General features: G+C 39.1%; 1 protein-coding gene across 5 annotated transcripts in view; it reads right to left on the bottom strand.

Annotated features, from left to right (window-relative positions):
- Positions 1 to 15,562, bottom strand: part of ZSWIM6 (zinc finger SWIM-type containing 6) — a 198,593-nt gene that overhangs the window by 110,588 nt on the left and 72,443 nt on the right. For 4 of the 5 annotated variants that reach the window (XM_049649504.1, XM_049649506.1, XM_049649505.1 and 1 more), the window contains one exon: positions 13,217 to 13,350. The exons of the other annotated variant lie outside the window; for it this stretch is intronic. In XM_049649504.1, coding sequence (XP_049505461.1) covers positions 13,217 to 13,350 — 134 coding nt within the window. The remainder of the gene's footprint in view (positions 1 to 13,216; positions 13,351 to 15,562) is intronic. 5 annotated transcript variants of the gene reach the window in all.

The following is a 15,562-nucleotide window of genomic DNA, read 5'->3' as shown; positions in this document are numbered from 1 at the left end:
CAGATTAGAGGCTAAAGAGAGAGAATCAAATGCAATACCTGATTCAAGACTGGGTCCTGTTACCAAAAAAGGGGAAAAAAACAACAACGACCTATAAAGAACATTATTGGATCAATTGAAAAAAACTGGAATATAAACAGTACATTAATTTTAAAAGTTTTCATCAGTGTTAAAAGAAAAAGAGCTCAATAATAAAGAAAATAGGCTAAAAAGTCAAGTGAATAGAGGCAAAAAAGAGGTAAAAAAAGAAAGAGGTAAAAAAAGAATCAGTCTTTGATTCTTGTACTATTTTTCTGCAGTTTTGGAATTATTACATTTTTAAACTTAAAATATAAAAAGTTTATATGCATCACTCTAGTGTTCTGCCATCTAATTTGGTAAACATAGTGTTTGCCCTTAAATAGAATTATGAAAAAAAAGACTTCATTTCATTATCATTCTACAACCTTAGAAAGCACACAACAGCCTCACTGTGTCAGAGAAGGGATACCTGTGTCAAAGAAAGGTTTAAAAGCAGCCTTCACACTTCCATAGCTGAGTGTAAAAGAGCAGTTCCTGCTTCGACAAGGCATAACTGTATAATAACAAAACGGAAGGAAAGGAAAGTTATTCTGCTCACATCAGCCCACTGCTTAAAACCTCCAGTTATCCGCCCATTTCCTACAGGACAGAATGTAAAGTTCAGACTCCCTAACTTGGCATACAACACGCTTCGCAATCTGGGGGAGAAGATTACCTCTAGAGATTTATCTGCTGCAGCCACCACCCCCACACACACCCTCAATTTTTCAGCCAGGCTGATTATAAACCAAAAGCCTTTACACATGCGATTCCCTCTGCAAGGACCATCCTTGTCTGATGCCCTCCTCTTTCTGGTGAGCTCTTTTGTTATGCTTCCTGATTAAATGCCACAGCCTCTATGAAACCTTTCCTGACTCTCTTCCAGACAAAGTTAGTCTTATTCCTTATACTCTGCTCCCAAAGAATTACGTCCCTACTTTTGAGTCATATGAGGATTTCTTTTTCCGTGAGTTTCTCTAAAGCTAGAATGTAAGGCCCCTCAGAGCAAGGATTGTAGTCTACAGTGTCTTCTAAGCACACTGACTCGATGACTAAATTAACTTCTCTAAATAGAACAGGTTCAACAGTAAACAACAGCTAACTAACACCTGGAACACTAAATTTGTATCAGACACTACTGTAAGCGCAAAACACCAAATTACTCCTCACAACAATCCTAACTCACAGGGTTTTTGCTATTTTAACCTCCCCGAAACTGGGATGTGTCATAATTAAAAGGACAGCATATTTTTCTTAGAGTAAGAAATGGCTTAGCGTAAAGCAATGGTGCTTCTTACAATCAATGGTGTGAGTTCTGATGAAATACAGTTTTACTCCCACATATTCCTTCATAGTTATAGATGAGGAAACTGAAGCACAAAAGAGAACTTAATTAATTTGGTGAAAGTTGCACAGAAGAGTCAAGATTCAACCCTAGGCTGACTGGACCCCAGAATCCATACTCTTAAACCACGAGGTTATACTATTTCCCCAACAAGAGTGATCCCACAGCATGGATAGGCTAAGGGCACCAGAGCCAGGACAAATACAAAAAGGAAGCTTGCCCTTTAAGGTCACCAGGATCCTGAGAAATGGCTGGGATGAACCTCAAGATTAGAAGCAGTGAATGAAAAAGGTCCTCCAAGTGCCTGAAGAGAAAGCCAAAGGCCCATCAGCCTCCACTCTCTGGGCAAGGCCTGGGTCTGAGTCCTGGCTCCCTCTCCGCCCCCCAACTTTTCCCTTAGGTTTGCCTTCAAGTGCCTAATGAATATAATCCTAATTCTCTCCCAACTAGTATTTTACCAAAAAAGTGAGCTAATCAAGCCTTCTGCTATATATCTTAATCCCTGTAACATCATCCCTGCTAGTAATCTAGCCTCAGCTCAAACACTTAAGCATTTTCTTTTATTTTCAGAAAGATGGAAGAAGATACTCCATATATTAAAGTCCATCCTCCTTCTAATTTCCACCCCCAATCCTTTGTCTGCTGTCAGAGCCTGCACAGCAAATTTTACTTTCTCTTTCTCACGACTGTCCTTGTCCTTCAAAAACTATAGTCTTGAGGTAACAACTCACAGGCACCCTGCCTACTTCAAAAACTTGCCATCACCAAAGGAAGGAAAGGAGGGAGGAAGAAAGGGCTAGTATAACTAAGACATAAGCAAAGTGCTAAAAAACAGAGAAAGGGCAGTTCATTTGTGGGGGATAGAGAGTGGGGTGTGGGGAGGAAATAAAGGTTCATGGAGGAAGTGGCTTTTGAGGGATAAAATGTCAGTTAGTGTCAAAATTCAGTATTAGACTGGGGTAAAATTCTATAAAAACAAAAAGCTGAACTTTAAACATATGAAATGTTTTTGGTTCCTAACATTCTTGCTTCCTCTCACTTTATGATTCTGGGCAGAAGGCTCATTGGCTTGTACAATTTGTACAGTGCTGAATGCATAGATAACCATCCTACTGACAGTGGAGTGTAGGGTTGGAATAAACAAAGTAAAATTTACCATCTGGGTGGTGCCATCTGATTTGGAACAGTATCACTTGCTGAAGATTATGTTTGTATTCTTCACTAACAGAAGGTTGCCTCATAGACTTCATTTCTACTAATCTAAGGTAAGAAACTGACACAAATGCAACCTCTGCAATTGTTTCTTAATCATCAGTGACCAAGTCAGACTGATCCAAAGCACAACTCCCCACATACAACCCACCCCACTCCCCAGCAGCCCGGGGTCCACTGCAACCTGCCTGCCACACTATGTAACAGGCTTAATGCCCTAATGCTGTGCTCCAATTCCCAGTGAGATCAGAAAGATCATGAATTCTGGTAAAAATACTAGAAACTTCTGTACAGAGAACATTAAAAAACGTTGTTATAAGTGATCTTTCTTTCCATGTGATGTTTAACGAGCAACCTACTGGTCCAGAAACAAGTGAAATGGTTGCTAGAACTTTTAGATATATTATTAAGAAGCAGGGGCACCCTTATCATTTTATCTTTAACACAGTCCATAAATTAACCATATAATGTCACTGGACAGTTTTCTGATCTCTAAAGCACATGTTGGCTTGTTCATATGGTTTTCAACTTCTTTTTCTTTTCTTTTTTTTTTTAATGTTCATTCATTTTTTCAGGGACAGAGACAGAGAGACAGAGCATGAGGGGGAGAGCGGCAGAGAGGGTGACACAGAATCCAAAGCAGGCTCCAGGTTCTGAGCTATCAGCACAGAGCCCAATGCAGGGCTCGAACTCAAGAACTGCGAGATCATGACGACCTGAGCCGGTCAGTTGCTGAACCACCCAGGCATACCTCGAGTTCTTTATGAATGAGTTCATAGTGCCTTCCAGGCAGGATGTCAGAACTTAAAAATTACTACTGCAAATTAATACTGCTGGTACATGTAAGTTCATACCATATACTTATAGAGACTTCAGTTTATAAACTACTTTCCAATGCTTTTGACACAACAACCTTATGAAACAGATCCTTATTTTACAAGTGAAGAAGCCAAAGTTCAAAGACATCAAGTGATTAGCCCAACTCCCTACTGCCAGTAAGGAAGGAGCAGACCTGGATCTCAACCTGTATCTTCTGATTGCATTATTCTATTAATAAAATGTGTTCATCTATTAATAAAATCATGGCTACATCTAAATCATGGCTACATCTAACCCAGTTGCACACCTAACTCCAGCCAGAAAAAATCCCATTATCTGTTGCATATCCTCTTCTGCAATGAATGCAACTGGGGGGGCCACGGCCATTTACTAATACTATGCTGAGGGGCTTTCAGAAAGGTTTGCACTGTGTGAATGAGGAATAACACTTTAGACCCGTGTTGTCTAACAGAACTTTTTGACAATGGAAATGTTCTTCTACACCTGAACTGGTTCAATACAGTAGCTACTAGATACCTGTGGTTATTGCGCACTTGAAATGCATAACTGAGAAACTGAACTTTTACTGTTATTTAATTTTAACTAATTTAAATTTAAATGGCCACATGTGGGAAGTGGCTAACTTACTGGGCAGCTCAGGTCTAGACCATGATGATGGGAAGTGAAGCTTAATGTTAATGTCTTAATATTGTAGACTTAAGCATAAATGAAAAAGAAAATCAACTAAACAGCAGGCCCAGAGCACACCACTGATTCACAGGAACTAGAATGGATATGACGCCATCAAAAGTAATACAACCAAAAGATAATCATAGAATAATCTTTCAATCTCTGCAAACTCTCTGGTCAGCCAAATCTAATAAGTGACTGTAAACGCCCAGGCCTGCTGATAGCATCGACTGTGAAAGGCAAGGAACTCTACTCTATAGGTCACAATGGCTTTCTTGGGAAAAAAGACCTTATCACTGCATGGAAACTACACCAACTAAACTATAAACAAGAGCTGATGGATATAAAAAGCAAAGTATCTTAGTAAATCAGCCATTTTTTCTCTAATAATACTGTATCTTTACATGGAAGAATTTAAAGGAACATCTTACAGGACAGGACAGCCATGTCTGTGTCCTTCCAGTATCACATCCATACCTCTTATCACAATCCATAACATTTGTTACTATGTCTCCCTTCTCATTACCTAGCTAGGGAATAAGAGGTTTCATTTAAATAAAACAGACTAGTATGGCATCAAATTTTTGTTTTAAAATTACCGAGACTTCTTAAAAACTGAGAACAAACTAAGGGTTGATGGGGGGAGGGAGGGAGGGAGGGGAGGGTGAGTGATGAGTATTGAGGAGGGCACCTTTTGGGATGAGCACTGGTGTTGTATGGAAACCAATTTGACAATAAATTTCATATATTGAAAAAAAATAAAAAATAAAATAAAATAAAACTACCGAGACTTTCAAAACCCCCAGATAGGTTTCACGAGTCCCATGAACAAAAGTACTTGTCATTTCTTACTCCTTTAGCTTCATCCATGTTCAAAGGGCCCTACTGGTGCTGATAACACAACTGAACTACAAGTCAAAAGCCTGGAGTCTTCGTTCCAATTCTTTGACTACTGTATTTTGTCCTTTAAAATCCACTTAAGGGGCGCCTGGGTGGCGCAGTCGGTTAAGCGTCCGACTTCAGCCAGGTCACGATCTCGCGGTCCGTGAGTTCGAGCCCCGCGTCAGGCTCTGGGCTGATGGCTCGGAGCCTGGAGCCTGTTTCCGATTCTGTGTCTCCCTCTCTCTCTGCCCCTCCCCCGTTCATGCTCTGTCTCTCTCTGTCCCAAAAATAAATTAAAAAAAAAAAAAAATCCACTTAATTTCTCATTGCCTCAGTTTTCTCATTTTTAACTGATGGGATGATTAGATCACCTCGAAGAAATGTCAATTTTAAAACTCAACTCTTCTGTGATATCCTCAGTGGTTTTCAGTTGGATTCATGGTCTTTCTTAGAGCCTCCTATTAAGAAAAATCACGTATTTTGCTTAAGTAGCAAAACCTATGTATGTGCAATCTGCTTCAAAAATTCACAGATCCACCCACTGTCCAAAATTCTGACTATAGAATTTAGTTTTTAAGTATAAAAAGACATTCATTTCTAGTATTTCAAAAGCACAAATCCTTCCTAACTGCACAAATTAAAAAGTACACTCTTAAGAGGTAAGAATATAATTACTTATACCATTAACAACCTAGAACACTAAGAAAAGCACATGCTATCATGGACCTTTACTGGTTAGTTTCTGCTTTTCATTTAACTTTCAAACTCTTCTCATATACTACCACAGCAGCCTCTTCAAGAGCCTTTCCACCTCCAGGGTTCAGCAATTCTGAAGCAGTGGATTCTAACAATATCTGAAAAATATATTCATAAGCAAAGAACAAATAGCTTTTCTACTTACATGAAGGCTTTTTTTGAAACCTGGATCAATATATACCCAAAAAAATCCACTTTGGATACTAAATTTGAGTATCCTGTTCAATGTAGATGATATATACTGAAACGAGACCCTCTAGAGCAAGGATAGGCAGTGAGTTTCTTGTGAACTGAGTCATTTCTACAACAGCAGTTCCGGCCAAATGCAGGCACTGTCTCTTTATTTTTAAACTTTATTTATTTATTCTGAAAGATAGCGGGGTAGGTAGGGGCAAAAAGAGAATCCCAGACAGGCTTCATGTTGTGAGCACAGAGCCTGATGTGGAGCTCAAACTCCCCAAAACCGAAATCAGGACCCAAGCCGAGTTCAAGAGTCTGACGCTTAACCGACTGAGCCACCCAGGCACCCCTCTCTTTGATTCTTTTTGTCCATCTTTCTCATTTTCTTCACACTTGTTCACTTTCCTTAGCTTCTGTAAAGACACATGGGCTTTATGCTTTTCTAAACTCAGTAACTTATTTTTGACCATCCATCTTTTCAATTAATTCTGTCTTGCAATCCAAGCATGGTAGCTGGCAAGGCAGCAGGCTAGGGCTACTGGGCTATATGAGGCCAAAGGATATGGCACAGCCACACTAAATCACTCCCAGAGGTATGGACCTATAGGAATCAAACCCTTGATTTAATCTCACTGGCATGAGGTCTTAATCAGCTGGCTAAAAAGCCTACCTGCTGGTCACTGATCACTTCTAGAGAATCAAGGAACAGTATGCTATCACATCCTCAGGAGGCAATCAGAAGTATATAAGCTCTGACAGGTATATAATCACCCAAGAGAAAAGACCAAAAGCAGCATGATATCAGAGGCTGTGGCTCCTAGAAATTACTGTGGGAGTATCTAAAATTCTCATTAAAAATTTCAAGAAGTTTCATATAGTTTCTGGGGGAGGGAAAGATGAAGGGATAAAGCTATATGAAGAGAAGTGTCAGTAGTAGGAAAATTCCAAGGGTAACCAGAATTAACACATCTTAAGAAGGCCTCCATGAAGTATGACCAAGCAGCATAGCACTGTGAGAACCAAGTCTTTCTGCTTCCTTTCACTATACTCCTTTCCCAGTGTTTGGACTCCCTGAGCAACAAAGGAATGCCTTTTGTTCTACAAGCTCATGTGCAGAGAGTCTACTTCTATCTGCCCTTTCTGTCCTCAGTGATTCCTACAATCCACATACTTCTCTACCCAATCCATACGTAAGAAGGTTAGACAAAGATTATGATCTGTGCTTTTGCTTTTACAGTAAAATCAGGCTGCTGGTATTCCAAGCCCTGATAAGCTTATCTTGAATAACTTAAGCTCCTATTACCTTTCATTGGTAAATTTTTTATGAAGGCTTTTTGCCCTTAAAGTTCTCAGTTGTTTAAAACAAACAGAAAGAGGAGGAGGGGTGGGGGAGGAACAGAAGTTCTAAAGACCTAACTAGTCTTTCTGAGGTAGAATATAGCATATACATTAACTGACCCAAGCTCATCTAGCAACACACACTGATAGATGGCTTTCAGGTCACTAGCGATACTATCTTCTAACTGGGACGTCTGTGAGTTATAGAGAAATGTGGCCCAGAATCTTTATGTGGCCAATACCAGATCTCATCTCCTACCCACAGCAACAACAAACATACTCATATATAGGATTCACCAAGTATTTCTAAGCCAAACACTTCTTTGACATACACTAAAACAACACTGCCTTCATAATCTATAAAGTACCCCTAAATTAAAGACTCCAGCCGTTTGGGCTTCTAAACTAAGAAATGAAAGCCTACTTGAGCTCTACCACATTAACTTCTCTGTGTAGCACATTACTTCAGAAAAGCCTGCAAAACACACAGACCTGTTAGTTCAGTTCCAGCCACAGAGAATAGTGACTGAAAGCAGGGGCTTTGGATACAGTCAAACATGAGTTCTAGTCCCAAATGGCAATGTTAGCTCCATAGCCTACAACAACTAATAACCTCCCCACAACCCAGTTTCCTCATCTGTAAAGTGCAGATCCACATGCCAACTATTTCACAGCCCTCTTATGAGGATTAAAGCTTGAATAAAATAATACACAGTAAGAAATCAGTATAATGCAAGAAATACAGTGTTCAACTTTTATTGTAGATTCTATTATATGGGTCAGTTCTCTCTCTGTTACGAGATAGAGGTCTTTGGTTCTATTATCCTATGACCTCATTTGCCATATCCCCAGCTTCAAGAAAGTCTTAGCCTGGACTAATGAACACAGCATTCCCAATCCAATCTAGTCTATATCATCAAATATCTCAACTACCCAGAGAAAAGTGCCAAATGAAGCATCATTTGTTCTGTTCTACTTCCACAACTTTATTAAGTGGCTCTGTCACAAATGTGTAACTAGTTTTTACAGAGAATCACATGACAATGTCTGTACATATCAGAACCAGAAAAACAAATCAAGGGCAGGTCTTACAATGAATAGGTCAATGGCATCCTCTGAATATATATATATATATATATATATATATATACACACACACATATATACATATACATACATGATAAACACCAACTTTCCAATTTTCTATCCAATACAAAAATGTACTGAGATTGGAACAATGTCCTCATGCTAACACTGTTACAAAAACACACCTGTACACTATTTCTAATTTTCATAAACAGCTGGCAAATATCTATAATTCTTTACTTTTTATTTCTATTTTATAATTTTATTGTAATATATCTTTTGCTTAAACCTCCTAAAAATTCCTTGGGGAAAAATAATTCAAAAAATAAGCAAAAAAATACCTAAAAATCAAAATAGGTATTGGGTGCTCACTCCTCTGAAACATATACAGTCTTCTTGAACTTCCAATCATATTTCATGAGCATAGCATATTTCATGAGAGTTCTCCCATGCTGAGTTCTTCAGTTCAGGGGTTGTTTGTTGCCAATTATAACTACCACAAGATATTTCCCCTTCAACAGAGGAAATAGAAGTCTACTATTATTAACTCAGTCTGAGTTACAAGAACACCCAACAAGCAGCAGTTAAAATCCTGTATCCTCAGTTTTTAAAAGCATAAGTAACTCTATAAAAGAAAAAAAGGTTTCACCACTCTCCCTATCTGACCTCTCTGCTGAATAGCTCAAACATACACGCAAAACAAGCCTTGATTCGTCACACTCCAAAACCCCTCCAGTACAGAGGCACCACCCAGATGTTCAAAGCAGAAGATAAACCCTGTTGATTTGTCCCCTTCTATGTCCACCACCCCACAACAGCAAGAGCTAATATTGCCTGAACTAATGCAACCACCTTCTCTACGGGATACCCTGCTTCCACTCTTGCATTCACCAACCTATTCTCCACGGAGCAGCCGGTGGAGGGGGGCGGGTTGGGGGCCTTGCCATTACACTCAGAATAAAAGCTACTTACTTACCATGCCTCAAAAATGCCTTACAGGATCTTGCCCTGCCCATTTCTCCTACCCTATCTGGGGTCACTGTCCCTTCATCATCTACTTCACCATCCAACACTGGTTCCTTTCAGTTCCTTTCAGTTCCTTCGCCACATCAGGTCCTTCTTCCCTCAGGAACTTCTTCCCACATACTTTATTAATAATCTCTACTTTCCATTAGACTGCAAGATCCATCAGGCAAGGAAGCGTTTTTATTCAGTAGTATGTATCCAATACCTGACATAAAGTTTGGCACATAGCAGCTATTCAAAAAGTTTCTGAGAAAAGAATGAATGAATGAGAACAGAAAATAAATTTTAATGACAGATACCTTCAACAACAAAATGAAAAGCAATATATGAAACCAGCCTCAATGAGAATAAATTAAAAATAAGCCATTTTTTAAAAATGTTTATTTAGTTTTGAGAGAGAGGAGACAGAGACAGAGCGTGAGCAGGGGAAGGGCAGAGACAGAGGGAGACACAGAATCCGAAGCAGGCTCCAGGCTCTGAGCTGTCAGCACAGACCCCGAAGCAGGGCTCAAACTCACCAACTGTGAGATCATGACCTGAGCTGAAGTCGGACACTCAACCAATGGAGCCACCCAGACACCCCCAAAATAAACCATTTTTAAATTTAATATTCAAAATGGACACTCCTAAAAGATTCTTGAGCAATGCTCTGAGGAACCAAAACAAAGACTAACAGAAGTTTTGAAAATTAAGTACAACATGCTTCTATTCTGGTTTTGACAAATCAGTTGTCACTACTGAACTTGCTCTTAATTCCATGTCAGTAAAAACCAAGAAGTAGCTCATAAAAAGAATATGCAAATAGTTAAAACACTAACCAGAACGAAGACACAAATGTGCTGCCAGCTGCTTCAAATACCAAAAACAATAAATGCCTTCATATCACTATTTCGTGATATGCAAGAGAAGGAGAGGGGAAGATTCTAAATTCAAGTCTTGAAATATACTGAAACCACAGCACTATGCCTGAGCCATCAATCAGTCTTCAAAGGATCAGAGCAAAGATGCTGCCTTTCCTCACACCCCATTCCAAATAAACAAGATGCCAGATCTGAAGTATGATAGTTGCAACTCTGACCTATCCAACAGCTCTTTCCCTACAAGAAAAGTAGCTCCACTTTCTCTCCTGAGGTTTTTCTCTTTTAATCATGAAGTCTCAGTATTGGGGTCCCAGTCTCAATCTGCTGTGATTCACTGGAAAAGTATCTACATGCTTTGCTCAAAGTATCAAGCCATCCAATGGAAATTAAAGATTTACTAGGGGTGAGCTACAAGGCTAACAACGGTTGTTTCCTTTTCCTTGTGGGCTGGAATTAAATCAACTCAGTGTGGTTATATTGGTTATATGAGGCTGTTGGGTATTGCCTGCTATAATGTCTTCGGTGCTTTTTTCTTTAGGTGTTTGTTTTTTTTTCATTGAACACATAGTAATTACAAACGCAATGTATTTGTAGATAGTATCTTTTAAAACATGGGTTAACTAGACAAGAAGTGATTTTAAAGTGTTCTTATAAGACAAGGCTGAAAATCCCTAAAACACATCATAGTATTTGGACAGTAAAGCATACTGCGGTTTGGGGCAAAAACTTCCAACACAGACCGCTGCATGGCAATCTTTGCCATGTTCCCATCCTTTAGAAGCTAAAGTGTGATCACCTCACTTGGTATTAAGTAGAGCTTAAAAAGCAGTCCATTAATTAAGTCATACTTGTCTTCTACAAACTCCAAATAGACTCATTCAAGAAGACAATAAGCATTCAGTCATTATTTTGAAGGCGTTTTTAGAAAAAATAATAACTATTTTTGCAAAAGCAAAGAAGAAAAGCTTTAATTCTAAACCCATCCACACTCAAAGCACTCAGGGCTCCTCTCCCAGAACACAGGGCAGCCCAGTGAGGTCCTCACAACAGTGCTGGGGTGCTTCAGACTGACACCTTACTGGGGTGTCAGTAAGGACTCACACTAACTCATTTCTTCTGCTGCCTGGGGAGCCCAACCAGATTGTATCATTGCTCAGAATTTTTATGTTAATAACCTTTTTTGCCTTGAGTCCTATTATGGGGGAACTAATTAAAAGCATTTCCCTCCAGTGAAACCAAGACACAGTGCAATCAAAAGTGAGTGGAGAATGCCATGTACTTGGTGACTAAGCAAGAATTCATAACCTCTTTCTGAATTCAGTGTTGAATATACCAAATACTCCTGTGGATATTCCACGTATTAAATGAAGTAACTTTAATATTTGGATCTAATATAACAGAATAGGGGGTGCCTGGGTGGCTCAATCGGTTAAGTGTCCAACTCTTGATTTTGGCTCACGTCATGATTTCACAGTTGTGGGATCAAGCCTTGTGTCAGGCTCTACACTGGGCATGGAGCCTGCTTAAGATTCTCTCCTTCTCAGGGCGCCTGGGTGGCTCAGTCGGTTGGGTGTCCGACTTCTGCTCAGGTCACGATCTCGCAGTCCATGAGTTCGAGCCCCACGTCAGGCTCTGTGCTGACTGCTCAGAGCCTGGAGCCTGTTTCCGATTCTGTGTCTCCCTCTCTCTCTGACCCACCCCCATTCATGCTCTGTCTCTCTCTGTCTCAAAAATAAATAAACATTAAAAAAAAAAAAAAAATTTTTTTTTTAAAGATTCTCTCCTTCTTCCTCTGCCCCTTCCCTAATCACACACGTGTAAGCATGCACTCTCTCTCAAAAAACAAACAAAATAATAACAATAAATAACAGAATAGTTTATGGTTTTTTATACTTCTGGTATTAATCTGCATAAAATGTATTATTATCACCAAAGACACCTAAGTGAAAAACACAAGTCTTTAACATGTAGCCTGATGCTTTAGAAAGAAAACAAATGAATAATTATGACACTAGGCACAAACTCTGAAAACTCTAAAATTCTGTCGAATCGACAATTTAGGGCTGACCACGTGAGCCTCTCTAAATAATTTAAGGCTAAGCACGTTGTCAACCATGTTGTGTTTCGCCGAACAACGTCCTGGTTTTTTGCTCTTTGCTTACTCCTAGTGTACATGATGGCTTCACCTTAGCTGAGGCTGCTACACACAAGTGAAATCATAGTGACGGACTCCAGAAGGTGAATGCCATCAGTGCCTAAAACAAGTGCAGAAGCAGCTTCTTAGCAAGAAGGATAAATATGCATAAGGCTTCCTTTCCTGAAAAACTAAAACCTCCTGGGGTTTCCTGGCTACCTTAGCTCAGATGGTAGAGTGTACTACTCTTGATATTGGGGTTGTGCTGGGTGTAGAGTGTACTTTAAAAAAAAATAAAATAAAAATAAAAAAGCTAAAACCTTCTGTATTGAAGGAAAGTCATAATAAAAAACTTATAAATTTGGGGTAACAGTTACTCTAAGCCACTCACTTAAATTAGCTATACTAGATAATTCCAGCAGCCACTCAAAGAAGGCTTCCCTATTGGCCTGATCAAGTAACAAAGCTTTCCATCAAGTTTAACGGCTCCAAGGAGCTACAGATCCTTGTTTATAAACTTGTACTGCACTCCACGCTGACCACCCATACCTCTCATCACCCCACACAAAAACTTAATGAACTTGCATTCCTGACTGACTCACATCAAACTAAGAACCAGAAGATTAACAAAACTCTTGACTATAACTAAGCAAAATGATCTACTTAATAAATAGTTGAGAAACATAAATGTTTTTCAAAGTAAAATTAACCACATGAGAACAGGATGTAAGGGGAGAAAATGTAGCAGCAAACCTGATCTTTGAAAGATGTCACCAGGGAAAAGTCCCCATTTTTAAGAGCTGAAGAATCAGCAACAATAACCCATACCTGTCATGCCCAAAGGTGTTTTTAATAGAACTGTATTCAACTTTGGCAGTTTTCCACATAGTATTTCTTCTTTTTGGTGTTCTGTTTTACAGAACTGCATCTGAGAGCCTTTACAATTTCTTTCTGGTACAATTCTGAAATAAAATGGACTTAAGATTAAAAAAAAAAATCAAGAACCTCATTATCCAGCAAAAGTCATCACCCCAACCCCTCCACCATCAAAGATCGCCATATTTTTTAGTGTTTGTTTCCCTGTCAGAAGCAAAAACAAACACAACGGCCCATGAAATCTGACAATTTGATGTTACAAATACTTAGTTTTATGCCATTTAAATTGAAGCAATACGAGCCCTGGCTTTCGAAAACGAGGGGGGAAAAAAAGTCTTTCACCTTACCACACAGAAAATAATCAGAATTTAGCATTCATTATGAAACCGCAAACCCGCGCGCAACCCTGCCTCGGCTGTCAGTCACACACACACACCGCCCCGCCCCACACTGTCAGTCACATGCAGGCCCCGCCCCTCCCCGCCCCCTACGCTGTCAGTCCCGGGCTCTGGCCCGCGGCTGAACCGGCGGCGCTGACGTCAGCTGGCGACCGCGGCCGCATTCCTAAACAGTTCAGACAAACCCACTGGTGGGAAGCTTCGAAAGCCCTCAGCTGTAGTGAAGAAAGCAAAGGCTTGGCTGGCAGCCAGACTCCTGAGCTCAGCATTTTGTAATGCACTTCCTTTTTACTTAACAGCTTGCATAATGTCCTTAACCCTTCCTTTACCTGCATCACACCTTTAACCCCTTCTTTTCTGGAACTTCAAAGCAAACTTCCGAACTCGGTCTCCTACAGGGTTGTAATATATTCTGCACCAAATCACAACTGGCCGATTTTTAATATTGCTGAGGAGGCAATTTAATTAAACACACATGCTCCCACTACAAGGCCCACATTTTTCCCCCTTAAAAATGTTACTTTTCAAGCAAAGAAATTAAGTTTATTAAAACAATATAATGTTCAATTTTTTCAATACCCTTCCTTAATTTATCTTAGCACTTATTTTTTCAAGAGAGTATACCTTCAAATGGTCCAAACACAAAAATAACAGTATACAGTGACAAAAATCTCCCTCCAACCCTGTACCCCAGGGTAACCGGTTCTCACTCCATGAAAACCAATGTGATTTATTTCCCTTGTAATAACCCAGGAGTAGTTTAGTATATATTCTATTTTCTCGCTTTTTTACATAATAGTAAACACCACACATGCTTTCTCTCCTTGGCTCCCTTCTTTTCTAGAGCTGCATGGAATCCCACAACTGATTTAGTGGTCCCCCATATACGAGTATGTAGGTAATTTCCAATTTTTTACTATTTCAAATAAGGATGCAGTCAAACTCTTATATGATGATATCTCTAGAATAAATTCCTAGATGGAGAATTGCTGGGTCAAAGCAAATATACATTTGTAATTTTGAAAGATGCCTGCAAACTGCCCTGCATTGAGGCGTACCTCTTCCACTCCTACCAGAATGGCAGAAGGATGCTATTTCAACCTCACTCAGCTCAGACTATGTTCCTGCATTAAGAGGCTCTCCTTTATTTCACAGTGGTCCCAGATCCCCCATTCGTTGTCAGGTCATTGTTACAAAGCTTTTTTATTTTTGGAAAACAGATCTCTTTAAAAAAAAAAAAAAAAGGTATCTCAAAGTAGTTTTATTTTACGTTTCTCATATGAATGAAGTTGAGCATCTTTTTATACAGTTAAGAGCCATTTGTATTTCCTTGTGAACTGTAAAATTAAAACTTTGTCCATTTTTCTATTGGGTTGGTTGTGATTTTCTTACTGCTTTGTAGAAGCATTTTTAGCTAAGTATCTTTTGTCTATAATGAACTTGAAGGAGCTTTTTATATATTAAGGAAATTAGCCCTTTGTTTGTAATATGAGTTGCAAAAAACTTTTTTCTTCTGGTAAATTATTTTGGTGGTTTGTGGAACACAGAAATTTAGGAATTTCATGTAGGTGGATTGTTATCAATCAATTATTTTATGGCTTTTGTTTATCAGACAGACTGTAATTCCCAATGCAGTTTATAAAAGAACTCTCCTGTGGTTTCTTATAATACCTATTATGTTTTCAGTTTTACATTTCAGTATTTGTGAAGTTTATCCTTTGTTTTTTTTCTAGATGAATACCCAGCAGTTCCAACATTATTTACTGAATAATCTTTCCTCCTTCAATTTGAAATGCTACCTTTATTATATTTATCAAATTTTGTATGCATGGGGTTCATAGAATTTTCATGATGCATTATATTTCACACTGCATATAAGTTACTGATCATTTTAAAATCT

Source organism: Panthera uncia, assembly GCF_023721935.1.
Source record: "Panthera uncia isolate 11264 chromosome A1 unlocalized genomic scaffold, Puncia_PCG_1.0 HiC_scaffold_17, whole genome shotgun sequence".
Lineage (NCBI taxonomy): Eukaryota > Metazoa > Chordata > Mammalia > Carnivora > Felidae > Panthera > Panthera uncia.
This window is presented reverse-complemented; position numbering and strand designations above follow the sequence as displayed.